The sequence below is a fragment of the Notothenia rossii genome (genome assembly GCF_949606895.1).
Source record: "Notothenia rossii genome assembly, chromosome: 6".
Lineage (NCBI taxonomy): Eukaryota > Metazoa > Chordata > Actinopteri > Perciformes > Nototheniidae > Notothenia > Notothenia rossii.
In genome coordinates, this window is record NC_136909.1 from 64,100,875 (window position 1) to 64,122,762 (window position 21,888).

The 21,888-nt window shown below is 42.0% G+C and overlaps 3 protein-coding genes across 5 annotated transcripts in view; 2 read left to right on the forward strand and 1 right to left on the reverse strand.

Moving 5' to 3' along the window:
* On the forward strand, positions 1–6,962 carry prop1 (PROP paired-like homeobox 1). 2 transcript variants are annotated; one of them, XM_079686892.1, is made up of 3 exons: positions 1–3,397; positions 4,543–4,772; positions 6,224–6,962. In XM_079686892.1, the coding sequence occupies exons 1-3, from the start codon at positions 3,325–3,327 to the stop codon at positions 6,596–6,598; spliced, it is 678 nt and encodes a 225-aa protein (XP_079543018.1). In that variant the 5' UTR covers positions 1–3,324; the 3' UTR covers positions 6,599–6,962. The 2 variants fall into 2 exon arrangements, with proteins under 2 accessions (XP_079543018.1, XP_079543019.1); XM_079686893.1 differs by having other exon boundaries at positions 6,227–6,962.
* Positions 6,963–7,041: 79 nt separating this feature from the next.
* mcfd2 (multiple coagulation factor deficiency 2, ER cargo receptor complex subunit) lies at positions 7,042–13,565 on the reverse strand. 2 transcript variants are annotated; one of them, XM_079686895.1, is made up of 4 exons: positions 13,435–13,565; positions 10,241–10,408; positions 9,938–10,097; positions 7,042–9,148 (listed from the first exon to the last, which is right to left on the reverse strand). In XM_079686895.1, the coding sequence occupies exons 2-4, from the start codon at positions 10,405–10,407 to the stop codon at positions 9,017–9,019; spliced, it is 459 nt and encodes a 152-aa protein (XP_079543021.1). In that variant the 5' UTR covers position 10,408; positions 13,435–13,565; the 3' UTR covers positions 7,042–9,016. The 2 variants fall into 2 exon arrangements, with proteins under 2 accessions (XP_079543021.1, XP_079543022.1); XM_079686896.1 differs by having other exon boundaries at positions 10,241–10,411; positions 13,435–13,556.
* Positions 13,566–14,206: 641 nt separating this feature from the next.
* Positions 14,207–21,888, forward strand: part of ttc7a (tetratricopeptide repeat domain 7A) — a 49,277-nt gene continuing 41,595 nt past the window's right edge. The window contains exons 1-2 of the mRNA XM_079687279.1: positions 14,207–14,319; positions 15,320–15,506. Of these exons, the coding sequence (XP_079543405.1) occupies positions 14,305–14,319; positions 15,320–15,506 (202 nt within the window). The 5' untranslated portion in view covers positions 14,207–14,304. The remainder of the gene's footprint in view (positions 14,320–15,319; positions 15,507–21,888) is intronic.

A 21,888-nucleotide genomic window follows, 5' to 3' on the forward strand; every position in this document is an offset into this window, starting at 1 on the left:
TTTCAATTAGGCAGAAGTGCACTGTTCAGAGACAAATTAATATTTTTCTGGTGGAAAATCTAATTCTCACTCTTTTCTTGACTCTTTTTTGGTCCCCACCAGCCCCTGAAGGAACATATCTGTAGCTTTAGCTGCTAAACGTGCTGCATGTTCTACAGCTAGCCGTTACCCCTTAGTGTGTACTTCCTGTCTGTCTTCTTCTGTGGATTTCTCTGACATCCAGCGCTCAGTTTGTTTACCTCTTTCCTTCTCTTGCGCTGTTTTTCTTTTCTCTACAGTTAAGCCATCATGACTCCAACGTTTTTTGCTCGCAACAAATATAAAAATGTAATTCAAAAAGTGTGCCATGGTGTTTTCTGATGGAGTTAACTATTGTTTGTCCACAACTGACGTTAAATATACTGGACTTCTTTTTTTAGGACTAATAGGACTGCACATAATCCCTTGTTCATCCATGAACAGCGGTCTTTTAGTGAGAATTAACCTTCAAAATGTCCAAATTTACCAATCAGAATTGAGTATTCATGTTAAAACATGCTAAAACAATAAATTGTCGATACATTGTTATAGGCAGTTTTAGGAGAGATGCTGTGAAAAATAATTGATCTTTAAAGCAAAGAAATCTCTTCACTGCAGTGCAGGAAGGACTGCTGGATTGCTTTACTATAAATAATTGCTTTATGGCATTAAACAGAAGGAAGTTCAGACACCAATCCAAGTTTTACTTCACTATTGCTTAATATCTTATAAAAGCTTATAATAGCTTTTTTGTACCTTCAACCAAATTCATGTAGACCCACATCTGGGTTGAAGAAGAGGACATATGGTAACATCCTCTTTGAGACAGGAAGTATAGGGTTTCAGCGAAATATGGTCGTGATTTTGAGAAATAAGAATTCAATACATACAGTTCAGTCTTTGAAGAAATGCTAAAATCTCCCAGTGTGGTGAGATCACTTCTAAACCAACCAACCTCTCCCAAACCTTCAAACTAGATAAAACATTTTAAGATATGTAAATAATGCTTTATATGATATTAAAAGAGACTGAAGTGGAAGTAAGGACAGCAAACAGACTGGCTGGGGGGAGGGTGGTGTTGTGGGTGAGTTGTTGTCAGAGACAGGAAACATGTGAGCTGAAGATCCGTAGAGGACTTGGCGGCTCGGATACACACACACATACACAAACACACACACACACACACACACACACACACACACACACACACACACACACACACACACACACACACACACACACACACACACACACACACACACACACACACACACACACACACACACACACACACACACACACACACACACACACACACACACGGAAGCTCTTACAGGACACACAGGACTTGGCCCTCGCAGGCGACGTATCATGAGGAATCAAATTAGATGTTGCTGCGCAGAGCGGCCAGAACAAGGCTAGGGATTTTCTCAGGGAATCAAAAATAAAGTTGACTTAATCTCAAGGATCATTTGTCAATTCAACCAAAGTTAACATGTAAAGAAGCCCATGTGGCTAATTAAGCGGGTCATTCATTCTCTGCATTTTGTCTTTTACACTTTCCTGGCAAGGTATCCTCGGCCTATAGGGGGGGTCAATCTACTGTATCAGTGTGACACATGTCCAGTCTGCGTTTGAGCTTGTGATTTACTGGTTCTTAGTAATCACATGTATCGCACAGGCTCAAATGGCTTATGATTTGAACAACAACATACACATTATATCAAATTAGAAATGTGATCTCGACAATAGCTTCCATGCTAAATGTGTGAGTTTTTAAGTACATATTACCGCCACTATACATTTAAGCAAACAGCATTGTTAAACAAATTTAGACCATGATGAATTACTGTCTTGTTTGAGCCCTGATAAAAAGCCAGCTGCTGCTCTCCAGCTATGTGAGCGCTCTCCTGTCATGACTCAGTGCTGAGTGGGACATTAGAGGGTCTCTTCCTAGTATCCGGCTCAGTGTTAGAGGGACGTGCATGCATTTCTACATTGGCCCTGGACTGAGTTTAGCCTCATGAGAACTGCTGATAGCAGCCGGGGTCCCGAGAGGTGGCAGGGGAGTTCAGCTGAGTTAATCCAGCGGACAGGGTGCCCTGTCAGTCAAGGCGTGGGGACTGACCTGAGAGGGGTTGTGTTTGTGGAACGCTGGGGAGTGTACTCAGCTGGGTGGTCCTCCCCCCCACACACACCCCCCCTCCCGTTTAAAAAAATATATATAGGCAAATGAGGATTCTGACTTTAGCATGTGCCAGGTTTGGTCATTTAGCCTGACGTGAGAGAGCCACCTGGTGGTCACATGGGCAGTTGCATCTCCGAGACAATCCATAAAGTGAACATAAATGTAACATTAATAGCAGAAACAAATATGGGAAAGACTTTACATTTTTTCATCCATTATTGTTTTAATTGTTTTAATTAATTAGATTTGGTTTATTTATTTTGTTTTCAGCAAATACAACCTAAACACACAAATAACCAATATACTGTAAAGTAAACAATAACAAGTCATTACTTTCAAAGCAGTGTCAACCAAAGCAGTGAAAGTGAAAAGGAGATGGCTAAAGACGTATCTTATCACGCATACCCTTTTCACATTATTTGTACAATTCCAAATAATTGTGTACACTGGAAATGAAAGAAATAAACAAAATACAATTTTATTTTATTTCATTCACAATAACAAAATGATTTACCCGCAAAAAGTTGCAAAAAAAACGAAGAAGCTGTGTTAATGATCTTATTTTCAAATATTGGTCGTAACAATTGCTTTGAATCTATTAAGTCTCTTACAAATTGGTACACAAATCAACGTCTTTGTTCAACATTTTTGGTTTCCATTTCTTCTATTTATTTTTGTAAAAGCCTCATTCATTCATACTGAATCACTCACATTTGAAAAAACTCCTGCCTTAAGTCTGAAAACATCTATTATTGTGCAGTGTTTATACATCCAACATATCCCTACCATTGATATGGTGATTTAACTTTTCTAAATTTAGAAAATATATTTTTACCTTTACCTTTCAACCAGGCATTGTGCATATTACTTTTAATATATATTATATTTCAAAGTGAATATCTACCCTCAAATAACCATAAAACGGCAGCTAGTGATCATGTTCAAATCTTCCATTGTATATGTACCCTGATATCTGAAACATTTATATAAAGTAAATGCAGTAAGTCCCATCAACCAGCCCACTGTGGTTTAGTAAAGGTACAGGACAGGTAAAGGTGAAGCGGGAGGGTTGGACATGTGAGTGTGTGGTCAGTGTGTGTGCAGATGTTCCTGCAGTGATGGCTCAGCAGGTGAAGGTAGCAGCAGCCGCAGAGCTCTACTCTGACATGGAGACTGTCAGCTCCACTGCAGGTGAGTCAAAAACGGTTTGATTTGTATTATCAGTCCATCATGTCATCCACCAATGATAGAATATCCTGTACAAAACAGCAACGCAGAGAGACCTGCAAACAATCTATCTTACTCGCCATTTTTTTTAAAACAGCAAAGGTACAGTGTAGATAAAAGTTAAAGTAAAAAAGAGTAGACTTACATAATAAAGAGGCGAGCACACGTTAATAAAAACAAATCTAATATGTACCCATCCATGGTAAATCGTATGAAGCAGCATTTTATAATAGCCATTTCACATGTAAAAGTATTGAAGGAAATACATTGTCTCCCACAGTTCAAGTTTTTCAAGAGGACTTTAAATGTCATTAACATCAAAATTATTGTATTCATTGCTATGACGTTGACTGCCATCAAAACGTATGTCAGAAATGTATTCTCTAAGGATAATCTTCATGAGATAACAATCGAGAAAACAACAGTGTGAGCATAAATCCCTTGAGATATCCTCCTGTTTTCCCCAAATCAAACAAATGGAAAAAATGAACAGTGCAAGATCTAGTGTTATATTACACAACAATGACACAACAAATAACCAGAAACAACCACGAAATAAGGAAAATTGTTATATTTAACAATGTCCATCTTTACTTTGACTACCAGCGCAAAACACTGTCTCATAGCTGCTTTAAAATAAAAAATGTTGCCATAAAAAACTGCACTGTACCTTAAATTGTATTAGTTACCAATTGTAATGAGCACATGTACTTTAATAACAGTATCAAAAATATTAGTGAAGTGATGTTCTATTTAACCCAATCTAACAGTTTGAGTAAGTAACCAGGTTTGTTAAAATAAGATACTTGAAATCTTTGAGGGAAAAATAAATGTATACATTTGGTAAAGTCATGAATTAGCTTGTTCTGTCTCCTCCCTCACCGCCATGCTGTGAACAGACGAGGTCAGCTCAGTGCACCAATCTGTCCGATTAGTCACTTTGTGGTAATAATCTTCAGTCAAATCCCCCAGTTTCTGGTATCTTTTTCTCACGAGCTTCCCTTTGGCAGCTAAAGCTCCGTGGCTCTCAGGTTGCCTGGTGGCAGTGGGAACCATAAAGTCAGTGTAATCCCTCTTTTTTATAAGTATTTTCTTCCTCCTGAGAACAGATATAGGAGAGTCGCTGAGGAAGGGCGCTTTGTGTGAGACCTCCATGGGGGTCGGCTTGGGCAGGCGGAGCCGGGCCTACCCCTCCCCGGCCCGGAGACGACACCGCACCACCTTCAGCCACAAGCAGCTGGAACATCTGGAGGTGGCCTTTGGACAAAACCAGTATCCTGACATCTACTACAGAGAGGAGCTGGCTCGTGTTACCAAGCTCAACGAGGCTCGCATACAGGTGGGACCGGCTGATAGGGAGAGGCTGGGGGCGGGTGTAACACTTTTTGCATTTCTCTCAATTATTTTGGGACTATAGAGTGGTGCAGTAAACCCTAAAGTCCTAAAACCCGGAAATGAGTTAGCATTCACCACTTCCAGATCTCTTCTCAAAGTTTGTGAGTGCACACAAGCTTAAGAGATTTCCCCCTTTTGTTCTACGACATAAAATACGTCAGTCGATGCACCACTCGGGAATGCCTGTTAACAAGTGACTAAATAAACTACCAGACGTCATCAAGCTAAACATTAGCCACCTTTAGCTTAGAGGTGGTAACGTGAAGTCATGTGACTGTGATTAAATGTGCTTAAAGCCAAATCTTTATTTTATTTTTGTATTTCGTTTCATGTAACATTTATAAAATACATATTTTAGGTATTGGTCAAATTTAAATATGTATTTTAAATGTATGAAGGATTTTGGTTATCAGTGAAACAAGCTAAGCAGACGTCAGCCACGCCGAGCTGCTTTAAGAAATTTCATTTTAATATGAACTTGCTTTGCTCTGTGTTTGTACTGGCTTTCATTTACTGGTGAGTTTGCTTTGGAGAGGACACATCTGTGGAACTATTGGTGGTCTAGTACAGGGGTTCCCAAAGTTTGCCATGCCAAGGACCCCCATATAGCATTATCCTCTGGCGGGGACCCCCCTGTTGCAATTTTCTTTTTTAAATGAGTACATTATGATGGAAAATATGACAAGTTAATTATACAGCTTAATACATTTTCTTAATATATATTTGTATTAATAATCAGTTATTCTTCTAAAAATTGTTTGTATTTATCGTACGCACAGTGCGTTGCCACTACATTTCAATGTCAATGTTTATTTATATAGCCCAATATCATTTTGGGGCCACATTTGGGGCCTTCCGCCTGATCAAAGCTGTCACTCCGCTTTTTTTGCCGGTCATAGCCCCACTGCCCCCATCTGAACACACACCCATACAACGAGACCAGTCAAGTCCATTTGTCAACAAAGTTATCTTCTGAAATAAATCAGATTTATGCAAGCAATTCTGCGACATTTGCTACATCCGTGCTCTCATCCAGCTGCAGAGCCAAATATTCACTAGCTCTCACTTGCTCCAAAAGCTGAGCAGATACTCTGTTTCACTCTCAGTAGGGGCAGCTCGATTCTGATTGGATTGAAGGGCGGTCGTGTGATTTAAAAACAAAAAATATTAAAAGACTGGCATCAAAGAACACATAAATTGATAGATATGCAGTTATAAATAAAAAATAATTTAAAAAAAAAGTAACTTACATTTATTAATTTTTTTCCTTACCCTCAAATTTTGCATGACCCCCCTGGCGGTCGGGGCCCCCACTTTGAAAAACACTGGTCTAGTAAACATTTTAATAACAATGTTTCTGTTTTTGTCTTTAACCTGTCCTGATCTCTGTCTCAGCAGGTTTGGTTTCAGAACAGAAGAGCCAAGCAGAGGAAGCAGGAGCGAGCCTCCCACAAGGTTCTCCCTGTGGGTATGATGTCGGGCCACAGGGCGCTGCTGGGGGGGATGCACGTCCAGCCCCCCACCATGGCCCGGCAGTACTACACCCAGTCCCTGGCTCACATCCCCCGCCTCCCCCCTATACTGCCCTCCGGGGCGTACCCCTGCCACCCGGGCCAAGTGAGCCAATGCCCCTGCCCCATTGTCCCATCACAGCCAGCCCCCCAGCGGCAGCATGAGGACTGGTACAGCCCGCTGAGGGGCAACCTCCCCTCCCCCATGTTCACCCTGGCCTCCGTGCAGCCTCTGGACCCCGCCTCACACTGGAGCTGAGAAGGAACAGACCTACTGTATAAAGCCACAAATTACATTAAAATAACTTTTAGACAATTCAGTGATCGTCATAATTTAACGGGAAACTCATTTCATTTTCACATCATATCAAAAGTTGGACGTTTCAAATAGCCTTAAATGTGTAGCATTGTATCAAAATCTGAACCTTAAGTGGTAAAATGCTAACTCATTTCTGGCTTTGGGACTCATTCCTGCACCATTCTATTTCTTTCACAACATTTTCAGCCATTACATGTTCATCCTTACCATGTTTTCAGTAATGTATAGCACATAATGTAAAACTTCATTTAAAAAAAAAAAAAACCTTTTTAGTCAATCTGATAATAAAGATACATTTTCTCGAGTGCCTTTTAAACGTGATTTCATGAATGCAACGTGGTAGGAATCCCTTTACCATAATCTAATAAAAGAAACACGAGAAATTCTTTAGATGATACTTTTTAATATCTCACATTTCAAAGACAACACATTTTTTTTGATATATTGATTGATGAATCAATACTGGATGACACAATATAGAATTCATTTATCCATCAAAAAAAGATGGATTCAATAAAGATCGACACACACACAGACCTGACATGTTTGATCTGTTTCTGTTTTAAAGGCAGCTAATGATTTTTACTGGAAATCTGTCCGATCTCTAAACAGCTGCATCAACCAGTGTGCTTTGAGTGGAGCTTATCCAGTGATGAAGGAGCAGCAGTATGGCGCTGCTGCTTTACATTCACTCTGTGAGACTTATGTCAAGTATCAGCTGGCTACAGTGAAGAGGATTGTGATTGGCTCATATATTTATTATGCTATTATACAGAAGTTATAAGACGCAAGTGAAAGAAAAAAAATGAGTGATCCATTTATGTACTGATTGTTGCTCTATGATTTGATTGCTTTAACACAGATGAAACATACGGTTTGGCCGGGATAATATTTCTAAGATCCTTTATTGTACTACGACAGTTGGAGAAAAAAAGTTTTGCAAGCTGATTTTTTTGTGCGTGTTTGTCATTGTAATACTTATTTTGGCCACAAAAGGGCACCACAACTCAATGTTTTAAAAGAGAAAACAAATATTCATGTGTGGCAAACTAAATCCAAAGTGTGGTCATCAAAATCTTGATTCCACTTGATTCTAGAGAAAAACCAAAAACTTAGCTGACAAAAACTTTTTTCCATCCGTTTTCACACATTTTTTAAAGTAACTCAAATTATCCTTGCCAGAGTTTTTTTTTCACCTTGCCAAGCCTTTTCCCCCAAACTGTTTCATAGAAGGAGAGGAAAATAAACATATGCGATATAATTTTATGCAGGCAAAAACAATTTCTTGGCTCCTTCATTTGCCTCTCAGGGCTTCCATAATTGTCATGGAGCTATAGCCATAGAAAATAATCTATATTTGGTGCCTAGCGAGCAACCTCAAAAATAAACTAACCTCATCAGTTCTGCAAAGTTTACACACACACACACACACACACACACACACACACACACACACACACACACACACACACACACACACACACACACACACACACACACACACACACACACACACACACACACACACACACACACACACACACACACACACACACACACACACACACACACACACACACACACACACACACACACACACCAAGTCAAGCTTCTCATCCTCATCACAAACAGCACATGTGATTCACAGAAGGAATCTTTGGTCCACCATGGTGAGCGTCACACAGCGAGGGTGTGTTTGCTCGTGTTATAAATGTGTTGTACCCCTCAAAGAAGGACACACACTATAGAGGTCCTGTATGTAAGAGGGCCAATTCAGCCAAAATTACAACATAAATTCTCTCATTTCCCTTTAGTAGCAATGCAAGAAGTTTTGGCTGTCATTTGCCACTGTGTTATTGATAGTTTTACTAGTACTAAATGAAAGTATTGGGCTTTAATTGTATCAGACTTTTACAAGCAATAGTCTCTAGAAAAAAAAATATCAATCTATTTTTATAATCAAATTAAAGTTATGTCATTTTTCAACACATAAATGAGAGAAAATGCAGTTTCAGCCCTTAAATAATGGTTTCCCGCATTTAACTGTTTTGTATCATATTCAATGAGGGTATGTATCTGTGGTTAGAAACCCACCAGGGGTTAATATAAACTGTGTGTGTTAGTGATATTGGTTGAACTGACTCTTTCAAAAAAAGGCATGATTTCAAGGAATCTACAAAGAAATGTCCCTGCACGTGTTCACCAGTCAGACTCGCATCACACCATTTTGTTTTCCCCTTCTTTTTTGTTACTTAATAAATTAAATCCCAGGTGGCAGCTCCTCAGCTCTCTCCCCTCTCTGCAGATTCCTTGCCATTGTTGTTGTTGTTCTTGTTGACATGAAGAATTTCAGATACCTCACTCCAGTGATTTGGCAAACTCTGCATAATCTATATACCCGTCATTGTTTTTGTCGTCGTCCTTAAGAACATCATCGATAAGGACGATGAGGTCCTCCTCTTTCATTGGCTGGCTGTGCTCCCCTCTCTCCTGAGAAAGATATAAGAAGATAAAATGAGGTTTATCACTGTATATGTGTAGCAACCACCCATTATTTACGAGATAGATTTGGTTATTTATATCAGCATGGAAAGTTATCTGGGTTCCTGTTTAGTATTGCTTTTCTTTTGCAAGTTTTCTGAAATCTGAAAGTGAGTTGAATGGTATCTAAGAAGATCAGAAAAAGTTGAAGCCATCATTGTAGTTGACATTTCTCTAATATTGTAAACTTTCATAAAACATTTAGATTCTTAAAAGCAAATTTTCCAGCTGCTATACCATCCGTGGTTCTTAAAGCAGAGGAAACAAGGTCACAGTTTACTTGATGGGAGTGGCACTTGTTTAAATAGATTACAATGAGGGAACCATTTAAATGTGTTTTGCGGTTTGGAAAAGCTTTTCATTAATGAAAGAGTGTTTACTCTTACTAAAGTATATGATATATAAACGTATAAACACACATGTCCTCTTTAGTCCATCCTCTAGGCGAGACACTACAGGGGAACACCTTGTCTTCTTTTAGACAAGTGTAAAGGAAACCTCAAAAATAGATATTTTAATGTTGCATCTGCTCCTTTGACTAATGAAATGTAACTTTTCAGAAAACATTTGATTAAAAAAAGATTGTCTTAATGTTAGTGATCAAGTAGGGAATAAATACATGTTAACACTTTCATGCCCATATATTTACATTAGTTAAACACTTATCCACCAGAAGCATGTTCCCTTAACATATGAGGCATTTCCACCACATCCAAAATAATACATACGTATACCCACCTCTCTGTGCACATGTGAGATGGCTGTGGCCAGCTCCAGCCCGTCCAGCAGGTCGTTGCCGTCATAATCGTGCATCTTGAAGTAGTGCAGCTGAAGCTCCTGTGGCGTCATGTCCGTCTCCGGTTTGTCTATCACTCCCTCTAAATGCTCCATGATGTGGCTGGGACACAAGAAGAGGACAGTCAAATCAACACAGATTACATAGACAGTGGAGCCCAACATGTCCAAAGTCCTCCATTCTGAGCAAACAAGTCCTGCATGGAGGTGTCAGAGAACATTTTGGAATGTGGACATAACACTCACTCTTTGTCCTGGACCATGTTTCTGTCCAGGTGACCGTGAGAGGTCACGTGCGCGGCACTCTCCACCACCTGCCGCTGATGCGGCTGCTCCACCTCCGAGTGGACACACAGTAGATAGGAGGACAGGAGGAGCAGCAGACCCCCCCACCGAGAACTACACCGCCTCATTCTGCTGGGCAGAGAAACAAAGAAAGCAAGTTAAAGTGGAACTATCATGCTATATTTGAAACATATATTGTAGGGCCATACCTATACAAAACATGTCTGTGAAGTCTTTTTTTTCAAAATACCAAACAGTTCACCCATTGTAGCCATGCCTCATAGTGCTCAAACCCCTCTTTTGCAGCCCTGTTAGAGAAACGCGGATCTTGGGTCCTTAGCTTGAAAAAAAGAAGAAGAGGAGGCGGAGCTAATGCCTGATCAGAATTCTACCGGAGATAAAGTTAAATTCTGTTGTGATAAAACGCCATCCTGTTTAAACCATGTCAAGGATTATTTCTGAAATAGTATGGAGCTCAAATGCTTTTTCTCTTGCAGGTTTATCACAAGGTGAGTTCTTTTTTTTATTTCCTGCTTTTTAAAAACACATGTGCTCTACACAGTACAGGTTAGCTTTGAGTGTTAGCGAGGCTTGCTAATGTAAACAAAGACGAGATTACGTCCAAAACACGTCAGGCATTGTTTCTGATAGCAACTTTCCGTCCATCCGACGTCACAGCGGATCTCTGGGAGAAAAAAGGGCTTGTTGATGCCAGAGTTCAGAGGAGAATGGCCCGACTGGTTCAAGAAGATAGAAAGGCAACAGTCACTCAAATAACCACTAGTTACAACCAAGGTCTTCAGAAGATCATCTCTGAACACACAACACGTGGAACCTTGAAGCAGATGAGCTACAGCAGCAGAAGACCACACCGGGTGCCACTCCTGTCAGCTAAGAGAAGGAAACTGAGGCTACAATTTGCACGGGCTCACCATACTGGACAATAGAAGATAGGAAAAAGGTTGCCTGGTCTGAATGGTGACATCCGGACCGCAGGGCCTGGGCAGGGCTGCACGATTCATTGAAATATATATTCAATGACAATGGTGGCATTTTGGGAGGTTCATATACCACAAGGTTACATAAAAGTTAACTGGAATATTAACATTTGTGGCATCATATTTATCATTATTATTGAAAAATAAGATAAATTATTATGATGGGATTTCTTTTGGACGGATCTCTATGAAACAAATACGTTTTTTTTTACTTGTAAGTCAAAATATCTTGTAAGTCAAAATATCTCTGCAGCTCCATATTAATTAATTACATTTTTTATTTAAAACATATTTAGCCTTTATCAAATGTTGTTGCTTCTTGCGATGTTAGTAATGCGATTTCGATCAAATTTAGATTAATTGCATAACCGTAGTTTATGTTCCCTAAATGTTCACATTTGTTTCTACCTTTCAACAGTCTGCTTCCTTCACACCCTATTTCCCAATTAAAACCCTTTAACTGCCAGCACCACCATTTGGTAGAGCACATTTTGTGTCTTGATAAGTTGTTGAACTCCATCTGATTCAGCCAGCTCTACCCTTTGGTTGACATGTTATGCACAAAACAACCTCTAGATGTCACTGTGGTTCAAACAGAATGCCCTTCAGCTAGCTTCCACTGAGGAAGTTGGCATGCTAAAAAATCACTGCTGAAGAAATCACTCTTTTTGGTCAACTTTTGTAAGGTAACCATATCCTTTTTGAAATGTTTTAGTTGCAGGGCACTGACTGAACATAATTAGATAACTTAATGCACAAAAAAAGTTTTAACAAAGGTGTAATAACTTTTTTTTAAATATGCTCAACCAATCGGTCGAATTGGCCTTTTATGGTAAGCTAGCAATATGACTTTTTCAGAGTTTCAGAGATGATTTCCAATCAAATATGGTAAATAAATGGCTAGATTCATGGTAATATTACTAAATCTAGTACTGCCTTATGAGTCTCAGAGTGAAAGAGTGATAATAATTTATATAGCACCATGGCATACAGATGAGCAAGTTAGGCCAACACAGGATATAGACATTTGCTGTTAGGCCAGTGGTTTCCTGTTAGGCCAATTCAGCATAAAGTAAGATGAGCAAGTATTTTTTTTATCACGAAAAACACTTTATATTACTTTTTCCATTTTTTTTTTGTACAATTATAATTTATTATCTTTTATGAATATATCTGGTTGTATATATTGCTCATTTCCCAAAAAATAAACAAATGTATTCGAGTTTGTGCTTTATTTGAGTTTGATGCATACAAATACTGTACTGTATATGATGATTGTTGAAAATGTACTTTTACCATATAAGGCCAGCTCGACCAGTTGGTAGAGGCTCATAAAAACAAAACTGTGTTGTCAGTCAAAAAAATAATAATTGTTTGTGCTTATTTGTGGCCCATTTGATAAGAAATGCAAAAAAATAATTTTTCCATAGCTTTTTTATTGGTCCGGCAGTTAAAGGGTTACGAATATCCATTTATATGACAATCAGAATCTGGTTTACAGGTTTTCCCATTCCAGGAATGTACTGGTCTAGTGATGTGTACATAATAGCATAGAAGACAAATATAATATCATGTAAATATGAATAAAATACAAATTAGTTAAATATAACTGTGTAACGTTGTATAAGAAAATGATAATGAAAATAAAAAGGAGCAAGCAAATTGTCCCAGGATTGTGCAAAGATCCTCAGCATCAAGTATACAAAATAATGTGCAACGCACACATTTAATTCTTAACTATAATTTAAGAGAGCCTTCTTAAATGGATAATTGCGCCACAGTCCCAACAGAGGAGACACTATTTAGTTAAGTCGTGATTGTAAATCAAAATTGTGCAATTATGGAAACATTCAGCCATATGTTGTTAGGAGGCAAAGACAATAACCTTTTAAAACAATGGGATGAATATCGATATTTAATTGCTGTGAAATATAACATGGAGGTTCATACTGTATGTAGCACGAGGTTATATAACAACCGTTATCTTAGTCAAAGAAGTTAATAGAAATATTAACGCTAGCAGAAAGGATGGCTGTAATAACATTTGTTAGCATGAAGCTTCGTTCCACTGCATTGAAATATCATTATCTGTTAAATGCACAAGCCATACAATACGTAAAGTGATGTAATTACTTAAAGGGTAATTTTAATACTTACACGGTAATGATTTGTATCTCCACTTGACTCGGTAGACAGTTATGTTGTTTTAGTTGTTGCCTCGCAAAAGAAATCTGTAAGAGCCTTTTTGGACTGAGTGGCTTGCCGTAGCTGCTCTTGGACACGACAGCTCATCGTGATTGGTTAAAGTAGTCCAAGAGTATACAGCTGGAGCAAGAAGACTCCCCATACTGCTAACCTCGCTAGACGCAACAGGAATACTACATTGCTATTTCAAGCTTCCTACGATTGAATTATTATATAATATTTATTTTTAATAAATTGTATCATACCATGTACTTGTTCTGAGATCAAGTTTAAGGTTGTAGCAAGACAATAATACAGCCATAACACCTATAAATACCTTCAAGTTGGATTACAATTGCTTCCTTCGTATTTTACATGTTGGCAGTACACCGGATGAAGTCTCTTAAGTAAATTATTTATCGCTGACACGAACTAACCTTTTTATAATTTCCAAAAATATTGCCATTTTCGAGTTGTAATTTGTTAGAACTGTACACATGTTATTTTACAGGGGAAAATGTATTTTACTATATGGTGAACTATCTTGTCATAGGCGATAACTCTTTTATTACGTCAGCAGGCGGTGTGAAGCAGCCGCTCAGCTGTCATTTGTACGCCACACACAGGAGCATGCTGTGTGGTGGAGTTTACTGAGAAGAGAAGAAGAGGCGTCAATTAGGCAAACAAATGTCAAGTTTCCAGAGAGAAAATGACGCTGCTAAATCTCTGTTCAGGAGACTTGAGGTTTTTCTAAATGTCAAAGAGTAGCTGATCAGTTACACCCCTCAGTACCCTATAGTCAATCACCCCTGTTTACCCTTGTATTTACACCCTTTGCTGTTGATGATAGGATACATGGTAATTGTTGTTCCACTGCTGGTGAAGTCATGTGCATTTTTCCTTTTATTTGTCCCTCAATCGTTTGCAGTTTCCCCCCATTAACATGCCTGGTATATAGTTCTCTCTGTATGTTTTGTAACCTGCATAATTAAGTCAGTGCATTTGCATGTTACTGTGCAATAGCTGACAGATGTATTATTTTGTAACTGAGCCAGGAGGTTAGCCAGCCCCAGCCTGCTAATGCTGCTGAACCCAGATCAGGGTGCAAGCCAAGCAATTACAAATGGATTTTGAGTCCAACAAAATCATTTATGAAATGAACACTGTTAACATTTAAATACATTTAAAAAACAGCGCCTTATATGCATGCATCCTGCCTGTTTTGGTTTCTGTGGAACAGCTTTCTTTGCATTACTGCATCTTAAGCCCTACCTGATCCAGTTAAAGTGTTAACAGAGAGGATTAAGGACAGGTCCCTCTAAGGGAGGACACCATTCCTTTTATTTTCAACCACTACAGATAATGACCTCTCAAAATGAGGGCTGCAATGACAATTATTTTTAATCATCAACTAATCTCCAGATTTTGTCCTCGATTAATCGATTGATCTCTATAAAATATCATTTTATAGTTAAACAAAGTAAATGCAAGTTCTTACGTGCAAGGTGATGTCATCACATGTCTTGTTTTTCTGTACAAAACACTAATATGTTTACTTAATAACAGGAAAGCAGTTCCTTCCTTTTGTTAAGTCTGGATAGAGGATGTTATGCCATGTTACATGAAAAATAATAATAGTCAATTAATCGTTGCAGCTCGTATCGTGCCACTCTGATTTTAAGAAACGGACAGGAGTCACTAGTCGAAATGAACTTCCAAATAGCATCCTAACAATCAAACCCTCATTATGTGTACAAATAAAGAAAATGTCAGCAGCCTATTTACTTTTGTGCTTTTTTCCCCAGTTAACCCCCCCCCCATCCGCACTCAAAGAGTACACGTTTATTTCTCCTGGCAGTCTGCAGTCACTCCCATCGTGTCCGGGGAGTACAGTCACCACCGGGACAGAGCGGCGATGGCATCCCGGGTCTCCTTCACCCAGGTCCGGATGGAAGTGGAGGTGGAGCGCTATCGGGCCGAGTGTCAGTGGGACAAGATCCCGACGATGGTCGAGCAGATGAAGGCTGCGCGGTTCCACGAGGACGGTGAGTGGGTCTGCGACACCCGGAGGGTTTAAAGTTGAGGTGTCGCTTCCTGGCTGTTTTAATAACTCACTGATCTGCACACTGCAAATAAATTGACTATCAACAAATTATTATTATTTTTTTAAGCGATTATATGTGTCTCCAAAATAAGTGCCCAAAGTCGCCTGTTTTTAGGCAAGTTTCAGAAAGTTGTTTCCAGAGTGACTGTCTCTTAGTTTTATGCAACACTTTGATACATATTTTTAAAATGAGTTGATTTACTGTGCCTCAACCTGCAGATTTGTCCAATTAAAAATCATCGTTTTTTTGAAGTAAAGTATGATTTAAAATTCAGTCATAATCTTGAGATCTTGAGTGTTTGTCCAGGATGTGTATGTTTTGCAGTGCCTGGGTTGCACTGTACACAAGTTGGACTTTGGACTTTCAGCAAGGCAGAGGGCAGTGTTGGAAGAACTACTGAGATCCTTCACCAAAAGAAAAAACTACCATATTCTAAAAATACTCCATTACAAAGTGCTACCATCAAATTGTTACTTAATATATTATCAGCAAAATGTCTTAAAAAGTAAAGTAACTCATTATATAATAGGCTCTTTTAAAAGTGTTACTTTATTCTGTTTCATCAGTTAATTTAATGTTGTAGTTCCTCAATATAAAGCCACTTGTATTTACTTATACTTCTGAAGAGGTATAGTGCTTTAACGTACAAGTGTATATGTGTTACAGTCACCTTTGTGATGAATACATGTAGTGGTGTAAAAAGTACAATATTTATCATTGAAATGTAGTAAATAACAAGTATAAAGTGCCATATAATGGAATATTCTACCTATACAGTAGGCTACCTCTGTCAAATCAATCTATTCAAAAATAAATAAGCATTCCGCAACTGATAGCTGGAGATTGTAGCTCAGTGGTTAGTGCGCTGATCTTCGGATCACGGGGGCACTGGTTTGAATCCCACTGCAGTCAACATTCCGCTGTGTCCTTGGACAAGACACTTCACCCCAAATTGTTCCTGTGCCCACAGTATTGAATGTATGTAAGTCGCTTTGGATAAAAGTGTCTAACAAGTGACATGTAATGTAATAGTTGGTTACTGTAGCTAAAGTTCACTTTGAACATTTATTTCACCAAAAGTAATAACAATTTGCTGACATCTGTCCTGCTTTGTGATTCCAGGGGTCAGACAGAAGTTGTTGAGAATAAAACGTCTCTGGAAGTTTACAGTATACACAATCATAGAGAGTGTGCATGATAGAAGGTATTGCATGACCCTCAGCATTGCACCCCTCCCCCCCCCCCCTTACACTGGATAGACCTGGTACTAATGGCTGTATCCTGTACAAGATTTTCCACTATTCACTATCTTCACCCTTGAAGTGATTCCACACTGTACATGTGGTCAAAGAAATGCAAACACACTTATCATTGTGTGCCTCATAGAGCATTACTTTGCTAAGTCGCTAATGCACCTGCCTCCACCTCTCGTCTCAGCAGAGTAAATATGGGTTCAGGCAACTTGATGACAAGTCTGCTGTTATTGTGCCCATAGAAGTTTTTCCCTGCCTGCACATGCACTGAATTGTTAAAATCAACGTGGTATTACTGTGTAAGTGCATGGTTCACATTTGCTGATCTGAAAATGAGTGTGCATGGAAGTCATTGCGCATCCGTAGGGGTAGTTCTATTTCGTCCCTACTGACCGCCAGAGGCAGTGCTTTAGCACTGGATATGTCCATCGCGCGCATACGCAGCTCGAGTACCAATAACAACAAAGTCAACTGTGACACACGTGACACCGGCTATATCTGCCGGTGTCGTCAGAGGATCTGTTCCTTTCATCTTCTCGCTGCAAGAGAGTACTGTGGCTACATTTTTGTAGCCTACAGCGTTCATTTTGAACATTTGATCTGAAGGATTTCTCTGCATGCAGCTGGCCGCGTGCAGCTTATCGACTGATTCAGTCGGAGTCACGGGTCGTTGACTCGTCTTCCAGGAGCTGTGGCCGGCTGGGCAGAGCCTCAATGGACAGGTTTGTGTTTGATGTGTCCCCGCACCCTCTCCCAGCTAAGTTGTCCTGATTGCTGTCTTGTTTGTCTTGTTTATTGTTTGGCTTGGACTTTCTGGTGACGACAGTGTTCCCGCTTCCTCTCCCAGAAAGTTGCCCTTATTTTGTTCTTTTGTGCTTTCTGCTTGTGGCGTTGTGCCCGAGCTATCATTAGCATTTTGAGTTTCCAACTTTAGCTGCGTTTCTCATTTTATTTAGGCTCAGCCTAACTATATCGTTGTTATTTACTGCTCCTATTACTAGACTCCTAGCACTAGGATGGGTTAGAAGCAGAGAACAATCTTTACTGTGTGTGCTGCATGTTCTGCATGTGTGGCCATTAAAGAGGGTTTCATCCCTCCCAATATTATATTATTGCTAGTGTGCAGCCAAACTTTGGCTGACACTTTTAAGCATTGGCCATGGTTACTACTGTAACTATGGTTCTATGCCGTGTAAGCACTGGCCATGGTTGCTACTGTAACTACGGTTCTATGCCGTGTAAGCACTGGCCATGGTTACTACTGTAACTACGGTTCTATGCCGTGTAAGCACTGGCCATGGTTACTACTGTAACTACGGTTCTATGCCGTGCTGTTCTCTTCTTTAGAAGCTAATGATCTGGTCTTAACATTTGTGTTATTTGACTTGGACTTGCTTGATTGCTAGCAGCAGCCGCTTGGCTAACACCTTGCATGTACTGTTAAGCTTTATTATTTAACTCAGCTGGTGAAGGCAGCGCGCTAGCTCCCGCTCCCGGGAATGTATTGTTTTGATTGTTAGCAGCAGCCGCTTGGCTAACATCTTGCAGATTCTGTTAAGCTTAATTATTTAACTCAGCTGGTGAAGGCAGTGCTCTCGCTCCCGCTCCCGGTAGTATTGCTTTGATCGTTAGCAGCAGCCGCTTGGCTAACATCTTGCATGTTCTGTTGAGCTTCATTATTTACCTCAGCTGGTGAAGGCAGTGCTCTAGCTCCCGCTCCCTCTGCTGGTAACGTGGGTGTAGGACATGTACATCCCTCTTTGTGTTCGGTGAGTAGGAGCATTGCTCTACTCTTTCCGTTGAGCAGGTAGCTGGTGAAGACTGTGTTCTCGCACCCGCTCCCGATTACGCTGCATCTGGCTACCTACATAATGGCTCATTCATGGAGCACCTGTATGGCTTCTCTTGAGCCTGAGGACGGCCATGACCGCTGCCCCTCTTGCCCTGGCGAGCATTTAAGAGAGGGTCTCACACAAAGCACCTGCATGAACTGTAGCTTCATAGCTCGGGGGCTCAGAGTGGCTAGAGTCACAGAGGTGGAGCGTCTGGCAGCAGCCAACGGACACCTCTCCTTGTCACAACTTCCTCCAGCTCAGTCTGGCTGTTCCCGGCGACTTGATAGAGCGATGGCTATGGGTTCACCCCCCAGGTAGAGGACTAGAAACAAGCTGTCCTCTAAGGTGGATCGGTTAGCTGCCGACATGGAGCAGATGAAGTTGCTCCTCTTGCCCCTTCAGCCAGGGGCCAGTGAGGGGGCTACTAGCTTGCCGTCTGGCCCTCCTTCGCTTGCTGCACCTGTGCTTGAGGATGCCATGTCGCTAGCGGCTTCGGCTAAACCTCTTCAATGAAGGGGTGGAGGACGGGGCCCCGCTCACTCCCGAGGAGGCTTCCCACTCCTCTGCTCAGAGCTCTCTGCAAGGCATGGAGGACGCCTCCATGGCGGCCATTATTCGTGTGGCCCTGGCACACTTGCAGCTTCAGGTTCCACAGGCCGACTCGGCTCAGGCTAGCGCCGAGGGTGGGGCCGGGTCGCTTCACATCCATTGAGCCTGCCATTGCCTCCCCGATTCTGGCTCCTGATGAGGCTCCAAGGCCTGATGCCAGGTGCCCTCGGCCTCAGTGCAGGGTCACAAACAAACTGCTCCGTGAGGCCTACGACACAGCGGCATGCATGGGTCGTAATGGGAACTCTCTCTCCCATCTGATGCTCGCTGTCTCTACCTCTCTGCAGCAGGCTCCGGCCGATCCTTCTTTGCTGGGCCTCAGTGATGCATCACTGTAAGCCTTTGCCTTAATGTCTAGGGAATTGGGACGAGTTATGTCCTTATTGGTGCAGACTCGTCGCCAGGTTTGGCTTGCTCAGTCATGACTGTTGGAGACATGTCCTCCGTAGTGTGCCAGTCGAGGCACTGGAGCGTGCTGCCCAAGTTAGGCGGACCAGGCAGCAGCTCTCGGGTCTTCATAGGCCTGTGCCCACTCCCAGCAGGCCCAGGGGCCCCTCTAGCAGCCACACTCAGCCACCAGCTTACGGTGGTGGTCTGCGGAGGTCCCAGCGGCCCACTCAACCGCCTCCCGGTGTCTTTCCTGCCCCCGGTCGCCGGCCTTCTAGGCAGCCTCGTGCCTCAGAGCCTTACCGGCACCCCCCGAAGTCTCTGGGCTGGTCGTCGGCTGCTTTTCCCAGCAGCAGCTCAGTTAATGGGCTGCCTGTACTTCCGACCCTTGGGTAGTTCCACCTTAACCCAGGGGTACGAACTGCAGTTCCGGTCAAAATGACAGTTGTCAGCGATCCGGCGAAGGCCTTAGCTCTAGCCCAAGAGTTGTCCGTCCTCTTGGCCAAGGGTGCAATCGAGACAGTTTTTTTTAACAATGACGGAAAAATCTGAAAGCAGTCCGTCATTTTGACGGATTAAAACAAACTCGGAACAGGGCCAAAGTTGCCCCGCAGCGAGGCTCCGGTGTTATGCATGCCGTACAAATAATTGAAATGTCTGTGAGTTTTGGCTTTACTCCCGCGAGGAGCAGTGGGCATGCATAACACGGCGCTAACAGTTCACGAGTGTGCGCCCCGCCTCCCGTTGACAGTTCACAACTGTGCAGTTACAGTATGAACATTCCCAAATCAAAAGCCCTGGATAAACTCCGAGGTGCGCGGCAAGCTGAAAGCGCGCACTACCGCGCACAGAGCTGAAGACTTGGAGGAGTACAGGAAATCTAGGTATGATCTCCGGAGAGCAATTAGCAATGCAAAGAGACAGTACAAAGAGAAGGTGGAATCTGGCTTCAAAGGCTGTAACACCCGGAACATGTGGGCGGGACTAAGAACAATGACAGACTACAAAGGAGCAGCGGGGGGTGCTGCGGGAGTGTCTGCGTTCGCATCTCTCCCAGATGAGCTGAACAGTTTTTTTGCACGCTTTGAGAACAGCCAGGCTGTGGAGGCACAGAGGGAACAGGAGCCAGAGTCCTGCCCTTTTGTTTTAAACAGGACAGTTGTGTGTAAATCCTTTTAAAAGGATCAACCCACACAAGGCTCCTGGACCTGATGGCATCCCTGGCCGTGTTCTCAGGGTGTGTGCAGGTCAGCTGGCAGAGGTGTTCACAGATATATTCAACAGGTCCCTGCTGCAGTCTGTAGTCCCCACATGTCTTAAACACTCCACCATCGTTCCTGTCCCCAAAAAGAAAAAAAATCACCAGGCCGAACGATTACCGCCCAGTAGCACTCACTTCTGTCATTATGAAGTGCTTTGAGCAGTTAGTCAAAACCTTCATCACCTCCTCCCTCCCTGACTCTCTGGACCCCTGCAGTTTGCCTACAGAGAAAATAGGTCCACAGACGACGCCATAGCCCTCACCATCCACACTGCCCTCTCACACCTGGACCCGAGGAACAGGAACACATATGTGAGAATGCTGTTCATTGATTACAGTTCAGCATTCAATACCATTGTGCCCTCCAAGCTGGCCATCAAGTTCAGAGACCTTGGGTTCAACAGCGCCCCCTGTGACTGGATCCTGAACTTCCTGACGGGCAGACCCCAGGCAGTGCGGGTGGGAAACATCACATCCTCCACCCTGATCCTCAACACCGGTGCCCCTCAAGGCTGCATGCTCAGCCCTCTCCTCTCCTCCCTGTTCACTCACGACTGCGTGGCCACACACAGCTCCAACACCATCGTGAAGTTTGCTGACGACACGACCTTCATCGGCAAGATCACAGACGACGAGACAGCGTACAGAGAGGAGGTTGAAAACCTGACATCTTGGTGCCAGCATAACAACCTCCATCTCAACATCAGCAAAACAAAGGAGCTGATTGTGGATTACAGGAAGCAGCAGGGAGAGGGACACACCCCCATTGCCATCAATGGGACTACGGTGGAGAGAGTCAGCAGCTTCAGATTCCTTGGGGTCCACATCACTGACGACCTGACATGGACTCTTCACACCACCACCATCACCAAGAAAGCTCGACAGCGGCTCTTCTTCCTCCGCAGGCTGAGGAGGTTCAAAATGGACTCCAGGATACTCCGCAACTTCGACAGGTGCACCATAGAGAGTATCCTGTC